Below are 17067 nucleotides of genomic sequence, written 5' to 3' on the forward strand. Positions count from 1 at the left end.
AGGACACATATGTAATACCTTAATCAATAAAAAAAAATCAATGGGAAAATATCCTCGGGTGAGGGTTAAAAAATAAATAAAATAAAATTGATTAGCTATATCTTCTGCTACTTACCTTCCTATTTCTATTGAAATATTACATTTATGTTGCTATATTTGACTTTTCATATTTTACAATGATCTATTGACTATTATGAAAGATGGAGATGGGGCTCTTTTTTTTCCAACACCTATATTTACTTTCTCTTTCTTAATTCTCTCAATACACTTATATCACAAATTGGAATAAAATCAATGTTTTGTGTTTATGTAAACAAAAGTGTAATTTTAAAAAATGTTAACATTTTAATATAGTTCAGATCAGTGTGTTTAGTTCATTTCAGCTCCTTCACTGCCAAACCTGGAGGCAGGGATTGCTTCAGTTTCTCTGCCTTCTCTTTGATGACCAAAGTCTAAAGGTGTCTTTAAGCACCAGACTTTAAACGTAACATTATCCTTATTTTTCTTGATCTGAACATATTTGACATTCGTTCTCCTCGCAATAAGCAGGAAGTCCTTGATTTCCTCAAGTTTGCAGGCATGGCTAGCTAGGAGTGGGAAGCACGTGGCTGCCACAGCAAGCAGCAAGAAGCAAGGAAAACAAAAAAGAACAAAAGTGTAACTTTTTTACAGCTGAGTCATGTTGTGCCTTTCATCACGTTTTATTTCTTGTATAACTTTTTTGTTTTTTCTGGGGTTAATAAGTGCCTCGGTTTTATTTTACTTGCTAAGTTTTTTAGTTCATTATTACTAATTCATGTCAAAATTACCAACAGGAATATGAAACTCATTTTATTTTTGTCAAGCATATTTTGTCATCTATTGTTACGGTGGCATCCTTCTAAGATCTGCAATGTTTTTCATTTAGACCATCACTAATACAAATGACCCTTTGAGTAAAGTTTTTAACAAAGGCATACCCTCTGGATAGATGGATTATAAAAAGGAGCTTCCTGAACTGACAAATTACAGAATAGTGCTCTCTTTGGGAAATCATAGTAAGTGTTTTCTTTCTGTAGGTTTAATGCAGCCATTCATCAAGATTGTGTCATGGCAAGCAGAGGGCAAGATAGATTTTGGCTCTAATATATGGCCACCAAGCTCGACACCTTTGGTCAGAAAACAACCTACACTATTGTATATAATGTACCTGTTCCTGTTCCTATTGTACTGGTTACTCCGTGGATATGTTGCATGATTGTCATTATGGAATTTTTCTTCTCTATCATGTTGGAAATTCCTCTCACCCCCCTCCTGTATTAGATCTTTTGCTTACTAGATCCCAAGTATACCTCTTTCTTGGTTTATTCATTTATTTTATTTATTTATTCATTTTGTATGGAGAACATTCTCCAATAATTTTAAAAGAAAGGATGCATGAGAATTTGGGGGGATTTGGAAGCACGAGAAAGACTATTTTAGTCTCAGACTTGATTGATACTTTAGCTGGTTATAGAATTCTAGACTTGAAGTGATTTTTCCTAAGAATTTTGAAGGCATTATTCCATTATTTAATAGTTTCCATTGTTGCTATTGAGAACTTTGCTGCCCTTCTTATTTCCAAACTGTTGTACTTAACCCTTATTTCCCCCTTCTCTCTCATTCTGAAAGCTCCTCTTTATCCCTTGATGTTCTATAATTTTATGATGATATGCTTTGGTGTAAGAATTTGTAAATCCATTGTGGTGGATATTTGGTAGGCCCTTTCAATATAGAATTTCATGTCCTTCATTTTGGGGAAATTTATGGAATATTTTTTTTGATAATTTTCTCACCTCCATTTTCTTTTTCTGAGACTCCCATCAGTTAGATATTTATACTTTCTGTATTTATCCATTAGATATTATTTTTTTTCTTTCCTAGTTTCATCTCTGTAGTCATTCATTGTAGTTTTTAGGTATTTTCTCAACTTTACCTTGAAAGCCTACCATTGAATATTTTTAATTCTGATATTATATATGCACATATACATATATATTAATTTCCAGGGGTTTAAAATTATTATTATTCTCTAAATGTACCTTAAAATACACCCTGTTTTTATTTCGTGAGTATGTTTCCTTTACCTCTTTGAGACTATTAAATTATAGGCAGTTTTTATTTTGTTTTGCTTTTCTTCTCTTCCCTGAATTGTCTTTGATTTTTTTCAAGTCTTTTTTCTTGTGGTAGTTAATTCTGGTCTCTATACCCCATGTTACAGGCTTATTTTAAACCATTAACATCCTTTCCTGTCCATCAACACACACACACACACAAAGGCAGTAAAAGACTGCTTGGAAACATTGTGTGCATGTTTGGGTCCTGTTGATTGGTAGACATCACTGAAGAGTAATACGATAGAGACCAGGATGTTTTTTGGGAGACCCTGACTTCCAGAATCTGGAGTTATATTTTTTTAGGTTAGTCAGTTTCTTCAGAATCTCCAGCTTAGACAGCTGACCAATTAAAGACAGTTGTCAGCTTTCTGAAAGTCAAGATAGGGGATATGGCTATCCCCAAATTTAACTGGTTTGATTTAATAGAACAATGGTTTAAAATTTTTTATTATTGAAAAATTCAAAAATAGAGGATAAAAATAGGATAGTATGATAAACCCAGCTCCAAGAATTATCAATTTAAAGCCCGCCTTGTTTCAATGACTCTGTCCCCATCTTATTATATAGAAAATCCCAGACATTATATTATTTAATCTGTAAATATTTAAATTATAAGATGAAAGGACTTTAAATGATCATAATATCATTAGCTCACCTAAAAATTTTATAATGTGCAATTAGTGCAGTATTTACATGTCACTGATTACTTCATAACTTCTCTTCCGCTCCGCCTCCTCTTTTTAAGTACTTGCAAGATTCAAATATATTGCAATTAGTTGATATATCTCTTAAGTTTCCTTTAGTCTATCTATTTTCCAACTTGCTATTTCTTTTTTCTTTCTTTCTTTTTTTGGTTAATCCTCACCTGAGGATATTTGTTTTCCATTGAGTTTTAGAGAGAGTGGAAGGGAGAGGGAGAGACAGAGAGAAACATCGATGTGAGGCACATCGATTGGTTGCCTCCTTCATGCACCCTGACCAGTGTCAGGGAACCTGCAACCAAGGTACATGCCCTTGACTAGAATTGAACACAGGACCCTTCAGTCTGAGGGCCAACGCTCTATCTACTGAGCCAAACTGGCTAGGGCCCAACTTGCTATTTTTTTTTTTTTTATTGAAGAAGCCAGATTATTTGCCCTCTCAGTCTGGGGAAACTACACAATCAAGAGCCTAAATCAGATTTCATCTCTGTTGTTCCTCTGTTCATAGTATTGTCTGTAAAAATGGTGTTTCATCTAGTGGCTTGATCAGATTCAGGTTGGATATTCTGGAAATATTAGCTAATAGAGTTTTCGGTTTTTGTTTTGTTTTGTATGTGTGTGTTTTGTATTTTCATCAAGGGGCACATAATGGTCTGTTGTCTCTCTTTTTGTGAAATTAACAGCCATTGATGATCATTGCCTAGATCTATTATTCCATTAGGGGTTGCAAAATGGTGATATTTTAATTCTATCTGTTTCTTCTTCATTTATTAGCTGTACGGCATTTATAAAGAGAAACTTCCCTTCACTCACTGTTTGGTTTTGAAATGCAGTTCTTATAAGAAAAGCAGTAGAAATGTTTGATTTTTTTCTCTTTACTAATTTCCCAAATAATGAGTTGGTTTCTTAGCATCCTACAAATAAAATAATAAAATGTTTCTCTTAAGTATAATTATGTATTCATGGATTTAAATATATTTAATGAGTTTCAATCCATTGTAGTTATTATTCTAACTGATGTTCAATTATCTCATTTTTTGAGCAATGACAGCCTCTAGTTGGCACCTAAGTCCTTTTGACCTGACTTTAGTAGGAGTGTTTAATAGCTTCCTTGCTTTCTGTTATGGCAAGATTTCCAGACACATCTTTCATTTTCCCAAAGAGTTATGGTTCCTTTTAGTGCAATGTGGTATTTAAAGCCCACAATCCAGGGACCAGGGGTGCTTATTGTTACTGAGTTGATTAGCTTCTTGCCTTTCTCAGTGGGTAGAGCTAGGAAATGGTTTTCAAAAGATAAAATGCATTGACTTATTACTAAGGCATCCATTTGAAATCTAGGACCAGAGGGATTTTACTTATTTTCACTGATCTTCCATTTGTTTTTGTTTGTTTGTTTGTTTGTTTCTCCCACACCAAAATCTTCAAGAACATCAATGTCATTACTTATTTGCTTTATCAGTGTATGACCCACTAGGGAATGTACATATAGTAAATTACTAGGTTTTAAATTACTTGAAATAGTTTCTCTCCATGTGGTTATGATTCCAACACAATGAATATTTAGGTTCACTTATTTCATTTTGTGTCTGCCTTTTGGGGGGATTACTAAGTTATTAATTTTGTTGGCTTATTATATAAAATATGTACATAGTTCTAAAGTCAAATCTACAAAATAAGATATAATCAGTGAGGTAGCTTTTATCTTGTCCTCTCCATTTTGTTTCTCCCTTCTTCAATAGATGAGCATAAAAAAAACATTTTGCTTATCTTTCCATTTTGTAGCATGTAAGCAAATAAGTATACGTATTTATATTTCACTTTCCCTTTTTAGATAAATGGTTGCTTATTATACAAATTTTTATTCACCTTAACATTGGTCTTTTAATAAAATTTATGTTTAGGAATGTTACCGGTTTATGTTGTGGCTCAACCTGCTCTCTGGTTTGCCTCTTACTATTGTGTGACATCATCGCCACACTCTGCCATTATGTGATGACATTGTTATGTCATCATTACCGAGTTAACACGATTACACTGTCAGGTTGTCCTTTGGTTGCCGGATTGTGTGCCTTGTTACAGTGTCACTGATTTACATGGTTATTTCATTACCACAATACAGCCCCACATTATTAATTAGTGCATTGACCCATCATTCCCTGGTTCATATTAGTAAATTGTCATATGGTTATCCTGTTTCTGAATTACATCATTACACTATTATTACAAGCCCTACACTATCACTTGTACCTCATGACACACTTTACTGCATATTATTTAGGATCCTTTGTTTCAGTATTATACTATCACTCTATCGCACAATTTCATTGGCCCATGCTAACTAAATGCAAATTTGGAGGAAGGGGGGGGGGGCAGGAAGGTATCTTCCAATTCTACATCTTAAGGCCAATTTACTCCCAAGCTACTGCTCTGTAATTCTCTCTATCGGCCATCATGCCCAGGCATGGCAATCTCAGGCACGTGTACTCAGTATATAAAGTCATGCTCATTGTTTCTCGTCTCAAGTCCGCCTCTCTTCTTACCTCTGCTGACAGCCCCACCAGCCACCCAGCCTCTTGGAACACAAACCTTGGAGGCAGCCATCTTCACCCTATCTCTCTATCTCACCCTCAGATCCAACTGGCAGCCAAGTCCAGATATATCATCTCAGTGAGGCCGCCAATAGTCCTTTTAGGCATCATTGAGATGGAGCCCACTCAGCTCACCTTATTCTCCTCTGCCCCTCATGGGAGACTTCACAAATCTTTCTGCAGGTCTCTCTCTCTCTCTCTCTCTCTCTCTCTCTCTCTCTCTCTCTCTCTCCTTCCTCCCACCTTCCCTCCCTTTCTCATAACTGCATGAACTTTCTAATGGTCTCTCTGCCTCAACCTTCCCTTCAGACACCTTGTCTGGCTGCCAGAATTAACTCGGCAAATAAAACTTTGCATCTGGCCATTGTTAGAAGCAGTCAATGACCATCCTGCCATCAGGAAAGGAAAAATGGCAAACTTAGTCTGGCATTCATTGCCCTATAAAATTGGTCTAAAATTTCATCTAATCAATATCAAAGTCCTGTCAGTTCAACTTCTGGTACATATATCAAAATACATTTTGGAAAGTGCCCTTTCTAGGTGTTTATTCCCTCCTCCCCTGATCAGCCCATGCTTCAGACAACCTTCGTAACTACCCAGAGCATGCTTCTTCCAGACCCTTGGCTATGCTCTTCTAGGAAGCCCTCCCAGAAATTCTCCCTAGCATTCTAACCCCCAGCTCTCAGTAGCCTCTCCCTTATCTGAACTCACTTAGCTCAGCTGTTTTGGGTCCATCTGATGGGGTCACAAGTTGACTATTTTCTGACAATTTCTTTTTTTAAAAAAATATATATTTTATTGATTTTTTACACAGAGGAAGGGAGAGGGATAGAGCGTTAGAAACATCAATGAGAGAGAAACATTGATCAGCTGCCTCCTGCATACTCCCTACTGGGGATGTGCCCACAACCAAGGTACATGCCCTTGACCAGAATCGAACCTGGGACCCTTCAGTCCGCAGACCGACACTCTATCCATTGAGCCAAACAGGTTAGGGCCTGACAATTTCTTATCTCTTCAGCCACCCAGCCTGTCTTGGCTACTAGGAGAGTTCTGACTCTGGGAAGCTTGGCCCCAGAGTCAGACCAGGGATAGAACCAAGAAAAAGCTGAGCCTTTATTCATTCATTTACTTATTCAACAAATATTTTCTAGTACCCATTAAGTGCCAGGCTCTAAGGATAAATACATGGGCTCCATTCTTGTGAAACTTGCCATTTTGGTGGAAGTACAGACAGTGCACAGGTAGGGTGAAATGTTGATGAATGAAGAAGTTTGGGAGCTGTGAAAGCTCATTAAGGGGTTGAGGAAGGCTTCCTGGAGGGAGTGACATTTAACCTAAGATTTCAAGGATGAGTAGGAAGGAATTAGTCAGGTGAATGGTAGGAGTTAGAAGGTAGAAAGAGTTTTTTAGGCTGAGAGAGAAATAGCATGTGTAGAGCCAAAAGAGAAGGTCAATGGGGCTGGAGCTGAGAGAAGGGAAAGCATACTGGAAGTGAGGCCGGGCTGCTGGCAAAGGCTGGGGCTTTGTGCCTTCTCAATTAAGTTAAAAGTTTGGACTCTATCCCCTGCAGGCCCATGGTGGTCCACCAAAGAGTGTTAAACTGAATTTTGTGGTAGGGCGAAGGGATACAGCAGGGTATTATCTGTATTTTTAGAGATAACTCCAACTGCAAGTAAGGACCTAAATTAGGAGAGCAGGCAGAGCCACTGGTGGCCCAACCTTGGGTGATAGGAGGAAGCTGGAAGCAAGTGGCCCAGATATGTTTACAGGAGGGTGAGCCGACAGGATGTGGATTCTGATTGGTTGAGAGGGATGAAGGAGAGGGAAAAGTCAAGGACAACTGGCAGGATTCTGACTTGAGCATTTGAGTGGAAGATGGGGCCATTATCTCAGATCAGAGTCAATGGGTGGTGCAATCATGTTTTGGCCTCCACACAAAGAGTCACACAAGATGGTTGAGGTTAATGAGAGTGAAGTACAGGGAGTTATAGCTTCCAACCCTGTCAAAGGGTCGAAGGCGGCTTCCTGGTTGGGGAGCTAATGGCAAGGCCATGACTAAATGTGGTGTATGGTTCAAGATAAGAAGTTGGGCCTAAGATTGGGATCTGGTGGGGTCTGGAAGCTGAGGGAGCAGGAGGCCTGAAGACTTGGAAGTGGATTCAGGGTGGCCCAAGTCCTGGGTGACTCTAGCCTTGGTTGGTGACAGACGGCTTGGTTGGGCTGGGCTGCCCTCTCCTCCTCTGATAATTAATCCCGCACGGGGGCCTCGGGCGATGACAGGGCTGTCTAGCGTGCACTTAAGCATTAAATGACCAATTTCTGTCAGACTAACTTCCCCAGCCTCCCTGTCCCCTCCTCTGCCGCCCAGCCCCCGTCTGCACCCCCTCCTTCCGCTCCCTGCACTCTGAGTTTTTCAGCAACTGATGGCTCCTGGTTCATTTCTGTGGAATTAATTGGTCCCTGAATGAATTCTGTTGACAGGGCAATTTATCATGTGTTTGGGCTGACAGTGCGGGTGTCGGGGGGTAGGGGGGATAGGGAGATGAATGGGGGCCCTGAGATGAAGGGGGGAGGGGTCTGGGTTGGGGTGAATATTGACCATCGATGGGGGCCTGAGAGACACCAGCCCTAGGACTTAGGGGGCCATAGAGTACCCCCAATCATGGCTTCATTCTTTGCTATAGATCATTGATTCCTCAAGTTTGAGAGAAAACCCCAAATTGGAGAGGACCCACCAAACTTTGGCCTGTCCCCAACTCTTCAATTATCTCAAATGAGGGTGTCTTCACTGGGAAATTCAACATCACCCTACATTAACTCTCTGAAGGCTGGAATGGGGCCTGAAGCTCTGGGAAAGAATAAGGCTCAATGTGTGTGTGTGTGTGTGTGTGTGTACACGCATGCACTCAAGGAGCGAAGGACTGATTAGTCTGGGGGGTAAGGGGGCTGGTCTCTAGGGAGTTGGGCGCTCAGCCGGCCTTGCTAACAGGGGCCTAAGGGACTAGCTAATTAGGATATTGGGATGGTTGGGCAGGTGGGGGTGTCGAGGAAGGCAGGAAATATAGTTGGCCCAAAATAGCTGCTTCCTTTGTCTTCTTCCCCTGATCCCCTCAATGCACCCTCAGTGGTCCCCACTATTCTTCTCAATGCTCAAAGCCCCTACCTCTAGAAACATCAGGGCAGACACTGGGAAGAGAGATAGAAAAGACAGTACTAACTCCCTATCTCCCAAGATGGGAGAGATGACAACAAATAAATAAATCTATGCCTACTCCTCTCTAGCTTAAAAAGCTCCCCATCCTTTTTCTCATCTGAATGTACCCACCCCACCTCTACGGAACTTTCTTGAACTTCTCCTGATCACAGAGATGACTTGAGAACCTACAGAATACAACTACAGGTGAATAGAATGTCAAATGGGAAGGAGCCCTCGAGGCCATCTGGTTGTACACACGAGGAAACCGGGCACACAGAGAGAAGGGGGCTTGAAGCTTACACAGTGACCTTGTGAACCAACTTCTGGGTTCCTTCTGCTATTGGTTTGGAGATGCCGCCATACATACATGCTTTCTGTTCCACCTCTAGGTTGCATATGGGAGTTGCATATAGGTTGTACTGGGAGTTCCTTGGGAGTCTGGGTCTTCTACAGGCCTCCTACCAAGTATTGGAGGCCATGCTTGGACACTTGGGGATGCACAGTCACAAAGGTCATTCCATGAGAATGGGCCCAAGGTACTGCTGGGGTTCATCAAGTAGGGTGGCCGCATGGAGAGGGATGTAGATGAGGTGAGAGAAGGGAGAGCAGTGTAATCTTGGGGGGCCAGAATGCTACATCCTAAGAGAGGGGAGCTAAGGATCTTCTGCTCATGTGACTCATGTGTGCTCTCCCTCCTGCTGCCTGGCAATGAGCTCCTACTGCTCTCAAAGATTTCTTTTCGAAACCCCAAGAAAAATGCTTCCAAAACTCTCTATCCTCCTCAAGGCTAGACCCAGCCCTGTTCCCCACACCCTCAGCAGACAACAATTGTGCCTCCTGTAATTTCTCTGAACAACCCTGGCAGCCCCCTTTTTCTCATGACCTTCTTCTCCCCAGAATAATTCTCTGGTTCCTCCCCACCCATCACCCCATATTATTTCAGGCCTCCTTTCATAAGTCCCTCATGTCCATCTCTGAATAGCCTCTCTTCACCCTGGTTGCCTCCCATCCTCTGCCTCAGTCAGCAGGCTTGTCTATAACCCTTAGCCCGAAAGGATCTTCCCTTGAGCTCACTAACAACATATTCTGGCCCTCCTCACGTTCCCCCCTCTCCCAAACCTTTCAAAAGACTTATTTACACACTTCATCCTTCCATATTCTCAGGTTTTAGCCACCCCATCATTTCAACTCCCAGCAGCTCTCCCTCCACCCTCAGAAAAAACTAGCTCTCAGGTCACCAGGTATCCCCTATTCACCAAACCCAATGACCATTCCTTCAGTCCTACAATAAAAAGCGAAATTTGGGTTATTCTTTAAATAATTATGCCTTATGTGTCAAGGACCTGGCTGTCTCTTGTCTCTTTTTTAAATTTAAATTTTATTTTTCAACAAACTCAGAATTACATCAAAAACTATACTCACAGAAATCTCATTCTTACCCGGTCCCAATCGACATTCCTCCCTCCTCAGAGATAGCCATTTTCATTAGATTGTTGTTTATGTTTTCAATGTATATATATATATATATAAACAAATGTAATAACATTCTTATTTTCCTTCTTTCTTGCACAATGTGCCCACTGTTCTTCAGCAAACAGAACAAAAATCTGTCATCATGGAGTTAACATTCTAATGGGAGAGGACAGGACCTAAACCAATAAAGCATAACCTGTCAGGAGGTAGTAAAGAATGTGGAGAAGCAAGGGAAGGGAACAGAGAGTGATGGTGGGTGTGCACTATTTTACGTAAGTTAATGAGGGAAGGCCTTGTTGGAAGGTAACACTGGAGCAGAGACCTTAAGGAAGTGGGTAGCCAATCTATCTGGATCACATGAAGTGCAAACACCTTGGGAAGGCTTGTGCTTGGTGTAATTAAAGCACAGAGGCCAGTAGGCTCAGAGCACAGTGAGTTGAGGAGGCAATGGGAGGTGAATTAGGAGTGGCAGTGGGAAGCAGGGAGGGTGGGAGTGAGAGGGCAGACAGCTAAAACATGTAGGGCCTTGTAGATCAGGTTTAGGATTCTGACTTTGAGGGAGAAGAGGAGCCACTGGAGGCCTCTGAGCAGAGGAGGGCTATGATCTGCTTTACATGTTGGGAGCATCACTCTGCTGCTGGGGGAGAATAGACTGGAATGGGGAGGGAGGGGGTAAAGATGGAAATAGGAAGACCAATTAGGACTTCTTTTGCAAATCCAGGTGAAGGATCCAGGCTTGGACTGGCATGGTATAGTGCAGATTGTTAGAAGTGGTCAAATTCTGAACCTATTTTAAAGGCAGAGCTGTCTAGTTTTGCTGGTGGATCAGATGTGGGATGGGAAAGACAGAAGCAGTCAATGAAGCGGTGCTTGACTGAGATGAGGAAGACTTGGGGAATCCCCTTAGAGCAGCGGTTCTCAACCTGTGGGTCGCGACCCCCTTGGCAGTTGAACGACCCTTTCACGGGGGTCACCTAAGACCATCCTGCATATCAAATATTTACATTACGATTCATAACAACAGCAACATTATAGTTATGAAGTAGCAACGAAAATAATTTTATGGTTGGGTCACGACATGAGGAACTGTATTTAAAGGGCCAGAAGGTTGAGAACCATTGCCTTAGAGTTTCCATTGGGCTTTGCTGCTAATGGTTAATGGCCTTATTCTCTCTATACTTCCTAATGCTGTGTCCTGAGAGAGGGGGAATCATTGAATCAGCTTGGAGTCAGTCATTGGCACAGATATGGTAGGAGGAGGTTGAGTGGGACAGCCTCCTTAAGGAAGCCATGGTATTCAGTGATGAATACCATTTTGACATTTCTAGCATGGTGTCCTGGCACTCAACTATTTTAAAGCTTCATCTCCTGCCACCTGATGCTCTAGCCACATTCTATCTGGTATATTTCCATGCTTCCATGTGTTTGTTCCTGCTGTTCCCTCAACCCAGGACACCTTTCTTAATCTGTTTATAACTGCCATACTTGGTGTAGCTCAACTCTGGGAGTGGGCTGGGGATAGGCCTAGCAGAGTCAGAACTGGGTCAGTTATGGAGAACAGGCCCTATTTGTGTTTGGCACATGTATATGGGGCTGAAGTTAGAACAGGCAACTGCTCAAAATAGAACATGTTTCAGGGATCCTCAGTCTGATTCCAAGCAGAAACCAACACCCCAGGAGAAACAGCATGAAAGTGTCTGTACAGAGGTGGTCACTCTCAACAGTGGCACTCTCACTGTCCAATTTGGTATGGGGAGGCCAGACAGAACAGAAGGTAAGGAGTTCTGGTGGGAACCAGGTAAGAGGCCCTGACTCCCAATTTGATGTGTTAGGCAAAGCAGTGTTCCCAGTCTGGGAGCACCTGGAAGCAAAGCCAGGGACTGGGGGTCAGGTAGCCTGCTATATATGATGAGGGCAGCATTGACTGGGCCAAACCAGAGCCTTGACAACTTCCAGGAACTTACCTGTTGACATCAGGCAGTGGTCAGGAGTTCTGCCATGCTGGGTTTTGATGGGTTCTGAGCAGCATCTCAAAAGTAGGGTGAACATCTCCCAGGGGGTACAAGAGAAGCCATTTATCATAGAGAACATTAGAGCAGCAGTCACCAACTGGTGGTCTGCAGACCGCTGGTGGTCCGTGAGGTCTGAAAGGTTGGCGACCACTGCATTAGAGCTTCTATGTCTATGTATTCCAACCTCATCTTTTTACTATTTTATGTCTTATGAAATTCATAATTTGTTAGTCCAGTTGTACATTTGTGGAATTTATAAATAAGTAAATATTTAAATAAATATATTATACTAGAGGCCTGGTGCATGACATTGGGAAACTGGGGGGTCCCTCAGCCTGGCCTGTGCCCTCTCGCAGCCTGGGACCCCCTCAGGGGATGTCTGACTGCCTCAGAGATGGGAGAGGTTCCCACCACTGCTCCCCAGCTGTGAGCCTGGCTTCTGGCTGAGCAGTGCTCCCCCTGGGTGGGGGTGCACTGACCACCAGGGGGCAGCTTCTGCATTGAGCGTCTGCCCCCTGGTGGTCAGTGCACGTCATAGTGACCGGTTGTTCCGCCCTTCGGTCGATGTGCATATTAGCTTTTTATTATATAGGATTGGAGGTACACATTAAGAATTCTTTTTACTGATAGGATGTATGATTTAAAATAACTTTGAAGATCACCCAGGAAAATGACAGTCAAGAGGTGCAGTACCAAGCAAGGTCAGAAGGTGGGATTGTCATTTGCTGAGGTGGGGAATTGGGAGGGGCCACAGGGGAGAGGGAGGAAGAAGGAGATTAATTTAGGGGCTTGCTGATTTGTTGGGGATCCTGCGCATCCTCCTGAAGTGTCAGAGGGGGTGAAGCTAGGCAAATAGGCTTGGGGAAGGAAAGGCCTCTGGGATCCTGGAGGGAAGGAGGTGTCTGGGACACACTGCTCCCAGCCAAGAGGATGCCCTGGCAGCTCAGAGCATCAAGAGCCTTCCAGGAGGGAGGAGGCCCAGCGAAGAGCTGAGCTGGGAAGGTATCCCAGGGGCAGAGAAGGAAAAGTCTCCACGGGTGAGATCAGGTGAAGGCTGCAGCCTTTAGGGGGGCTGGAGTTGAGGGGTTGTTGAAAGGATCGAGAGAAGACCCTTCCAAGTACTTCAGATGCTGCCTGGGCAATCACCCATCCTTCCCCCAAATGGGAACAGACACAGGATGGACACAGAGCCCCGCCCCTCCGCACAAGAGCAGTGAGAATGCCTGAAAAAGCAAACAGTTCTCCCGCCTCCCCCAACCCGGCCCACCTAGGAACATAGACCCACCCAGTCCAACAGAATGGAAGCACCTACGGACCCACAGACTCCTCTCGGGACACAACCAGACCACACCAATCCTAACTGCTGCTGGCGAGGGCCCGGGCGCCGCAAGACACAGGGGGCGCGCGAGGTCCCGCGAGCTGGCGGGTTCTACCCGAGCCTCCGCGGAGCTAAGTGTCGGCACGGAAACTTGTGACCAGCGTCTGCGGCCTCCGCGGCCTCAGTGCAGACTTGCGGGATCAAATTGCGGCTGCGCGGAGGATTGGAGAAAGGAGGCAGGACAGCAGCCATCCCCACTCTCCTCACACCGGGAAAGGGCCTCTGACCCCTAAATCTGGGAGCGGGTGGAGAGGCAGGGCGACCATCGGCCTGCTATAGATGTGTACCCTGGAGTGATTCTTACGTTTGGAAAGCTCCTTGTCCCAAGGGCGGGTGACTACGGAAGGACCAGCTGGTCTGGGCCTTCGCCTGCTTTCAGCTGCCGCCACGAGGGTCCTGGGAAAGGGGTGGCAGTGGGAGCGTGGCTGGGAGGGTCACTGAGGGGGTTATCTGGGATCCACCAGCGGGAGGGGAGGCCTGTCCCAGAGACAGGGAGAGACAAACCTGGAGCCATGGGGAGTGACATACAAAATTTTATTATTATTTATTTATTTATTATTATTATTTATTATTTATTTCTCATGTGCACAATAAAAAAAGAAAGAAAAAGAAAAGAATCAAAACGAACCGACGCGCTTCAAGTGGCCAAGGAGACCAGAGCTATGGGGGGGCTGTCTCTCGAGGGTTGGGCTGGGTCGTGGCGCTGGTGCCCCCCCCCAGGACTGGAATGGGTTGAGCCTCGGAGTTCGAACCTCGGTTCCCTTGCCGCCCCGCTCAGGCCCCTGGAGCCTGGCTAGGCGCCGGTTGTTCCCTTAAACTATTCTCTTTACTCGTTTTCCTTTTTAAATAAAAAAAGGCTCGAAGGGGAGAGAGATCTGGGCGAGGACGCCAAGCCTTTCGTATTTGTTTAAGAATTTTTATTTATTTATTTTCACTTTTATTGACTTTGTTTCTGTTATTTCGAGTCGTCACGATCCACGGGTGAGGAGACATGCAGGGCGCATCGCCGCTACCGAGAGAGCAACTACGGGGCGGGGCGGCCCGGCCCGGCCGCCGGCGGCGCAGGGCGCGCGGGGCACGGCAGCCTCGAGGGGGCGAGCCCGGGAGTGGAGCCGCCACCGCCGAGTTGGCTGCACGGGCCTGGCGGCCGGGGCTGGGCGGAGGAGAGGCCGAGGGGGGCAGAGACAGACAAAGACGGAGAGAAACGGACTGCGGAGAAAGAGATGGAGAGAGGGGAGCGATGCGCAGGAGAAAGATGAGCGAATGAGGACATGGAGTTACAGAGAAACAGCCAACAAAACAGAGGCGAGAGGAGTCCACAGGACCATGTTCGTCGTTTTGCATAGAGATTTCTTTTCTTTCGTAATTTTTTTTTTTTGTAACATAAAAAATGCCCCCCTCCCCCAGGACGTGCTGTGCTTCAGTGGGCGTGTAGCTGTGTCCCCCTCCCCCCACCCCCCAGCGAGCGGCGACTCTCACAGCACAGAGCGCGGGGCGTATCTACAGGCAGGGCGGGCAGGCGGGCGGGCGGGCGGGCGGGCGGCGGGGACTCTACCGGGCGGGGCGGGGGGAGCGGGGCGGGGTTATATACACTGGGGTTCGCCTTCGCACGACACACATCGCCTTTCTACAGAGCAGCAGCCTGTTGGGCTTTTGTTTCTTCCTTTTTGCAAAGATCATCATATTAAATAAATGTAGACTTTTTGCGGTTCTGTTCAGTTCCTGCCGGAGGAGGAGCTGGGGGTGGGTGGGCAGCCCCCGCTTCCACCTCGTCGCAGCTCAGACCCTGCTCCTGCCGACGGCAGATCCAGAGTCTGTGTCGGGGGAGGGCCGCACTGGAGAGCCTCCGATGGGTGGTGAGACAGGGAGCAGCGATGCAGAGCACCGTGGGTCGGGAAAAGGACGGGCAGGAGGGAAGACGGGGCGGGGGGTGTCACAGAGGCAGAGACGCTGAGGTAGGGGCAAGGTGGGGCTGAGTCTCCTCACTAGTAGGGGGTGCCTGGGCCCTGGGGGGCTGGGGCTCTGGTGGAGTCGGCTCGGTGGGTGCGGGCTGCTGGGGCCTGCGTGCCTGGGGTCCCAACCTCGGAAGGACCAGACGACCCCCACCTTCCCCGCTAGAGCCCAGCCCCCACTCCAGTCCACCTTTCGGGGCGGGGCGCACTCGGAAGGCGGGGGCAGTCCGGCTGGCGCGGGTGCGAGGGCTTTTCCCCAGGGTTAGGCAGGAGGCTCTTCCTCCCGCAGAAAACCAGTTTGTCCTTCATTTCCTTTGCCCAGGCCCTGCGGCGAGGCCTCCTGGCGAAGCGGGCTGCTCCGGGGCTGGCCGCGCTGCAGTCCGCGCTGATTGTGTGTCACAGAACGTGTCCCCGCGCCCAGCGGCGGCCCGGCCCGAGTCCCGCGTCCCGCCCGCTGGTCGGCTCGGGTGCAGCTCGGGCGAGGCCGGGGGGAGCTGGGCGCGCCCTCCTCGGTGCCCTCCGAAGTCCAGGCAGGCGGAGAGGGGCGGGGTCGGTGGGCCCAGCCGGCCCGAGGGTCCCGCCGGAGGCTCCACTAGTCCCGTCCGGCCCGGGGCCGGGTGACGCGAAGGGCTGCAGGCGTCCTGGGTGCGGGGGGTGGGGTGGGGGGCTGGGGCGGCGGCCAGGAGGCTGCGAGTCGAGGAGGTCCTCCCTCCCTCGGGGCGGGCGGTCAGACAGGGACGATGTGGAGGCCGAAGCTGTCGGCCTGGAGCTTGATGTGGTCCCCGCGGTAACTAGTGGCGGTCATAGGCAGCGGCAGCAGCGGCAGGGGCGGAACCCCGGGGGGCGGCACTATAATAATAAGGGGAACCTGGAAGTTAACACAGGAGAAGAATGGGCTGGGTGAGAGGACAAACAGGAGAACAAAAAGAGGAAAGCAAAGCAAAGACCGCCCGGGGCTCGGGGCTGGAAGACCTGGGCTGGGCTGAGGGGCTGGGAGAGCTGCATGCCCTGGGGGGTGGGGGGAGGGGGGACCCCGTGGGCGACCACGCCGCGCGACTGCGGACCTTGCCGGGAGGCTGACGCTGGGGCGGCCAGGCCCTTTCAGCGACTAGGAGGGCGAGGAGGGGAAGGGGGCGGGAGGCGCGGGGTCCGCAGGGACGCCGGGCCTCGGTGCTGCACTGCGGGCCTGCCCGGCGGCACCGGAGGTCCGGTGGCTGGAGTGGGGCGCGTGGGGCAGCGGCGGGCGGCGGCGGGCGCGCTGAGCCGCCGGCTGCCGGGTGGCGTACTCACTTAGTAAGGCGGGGTTGCTGAATCTCCAAGCCTCGTTGTAGGCCGTGTACTGGGGGTGGCTGTACGGGTTGCCGGAGAACTCGCTCCCTGCGGGAGGGTGGGGGAGTGGGATCAGACACGCGCAACACCGAGGCGGACCCGATGTTGTAGGCTGTGGGCCAGGCGAAGGCGGAGCAATCCACTGAGACCGCGTGGGGAGAGCCCTGGGTGCGTGTGTACAGGGCGGGGGGGAATGCAGCAGCACCCACGACCCTCGCACACGGGAGTGGAGAGACCTGTGGGGCGGTGTTCCCCTAGGACACCTCGCGGGGGCGTCTCTGGCACCCGAGAAGGGTTGAT

The 17067-nt window shown here is 47.3% G+C and overlaps 1 protein-coding gene and 1 pseudogene across 10 annotated transcripts in view; both read right to left on the reverse strand.

The window, feature by feature from the left end:
• Positions 1 to 374: 374 nt before the first annotated feature.
• On the reverse strand, positions 375 to 5437 carry LOC118670309 (annotated as a pseudogene).
• Positions 5438 to 15058: 9621 nt separating this feature from the next.
• Positions 15059 to 17067, reverse strand: part of PAX2 (paired box 2) — a 92134-nt gene continuing 90125 nt past the window's right edge. For 6 of the 10 annotated variants that reach the window (XM_036336304.1, XM_036336297.1, XM_036336296.1 and 3 more), the window contains 2 exons: positions 16729 to 16815; positions 15059 to 16287 (listed from right to left, as the gene is read on the reverse strand). In XM_036336304.1, coding sequence (XP_036192197.1) covers positions 16166 to 16287; positions 16729 to 16815 — 209 coding nt within the window. In that variant the 3' untranslated portion in view covers positions 15059 to 16165. Of the gene's footprint in view, positions 16307 to 16728; positions 16816 to 17067 lie in introns of all 10 variants that reach the window. The other 4 variants (XM_036336300.1, XM_036336299.1, XM_036336305.1 and 1 more) reach the window with 1 other exon arrangement.

Source organism: Myotis myotis, unplaced genomic scaffold (genome assembly GCF_014108235.1).
Source record: "Myotis myotis isolate mMyoMyo1 unplaced genomic scaffold, mMyoMyo1.p scaffold_m19_p_15, whole genome shotgun sequence".
Lineage (NCBI taxonomy): Eukaryota > Metazoa > Chordata > Mammalia > Chiroptera > Vespertilionidae > Myotis > Myotis myotis.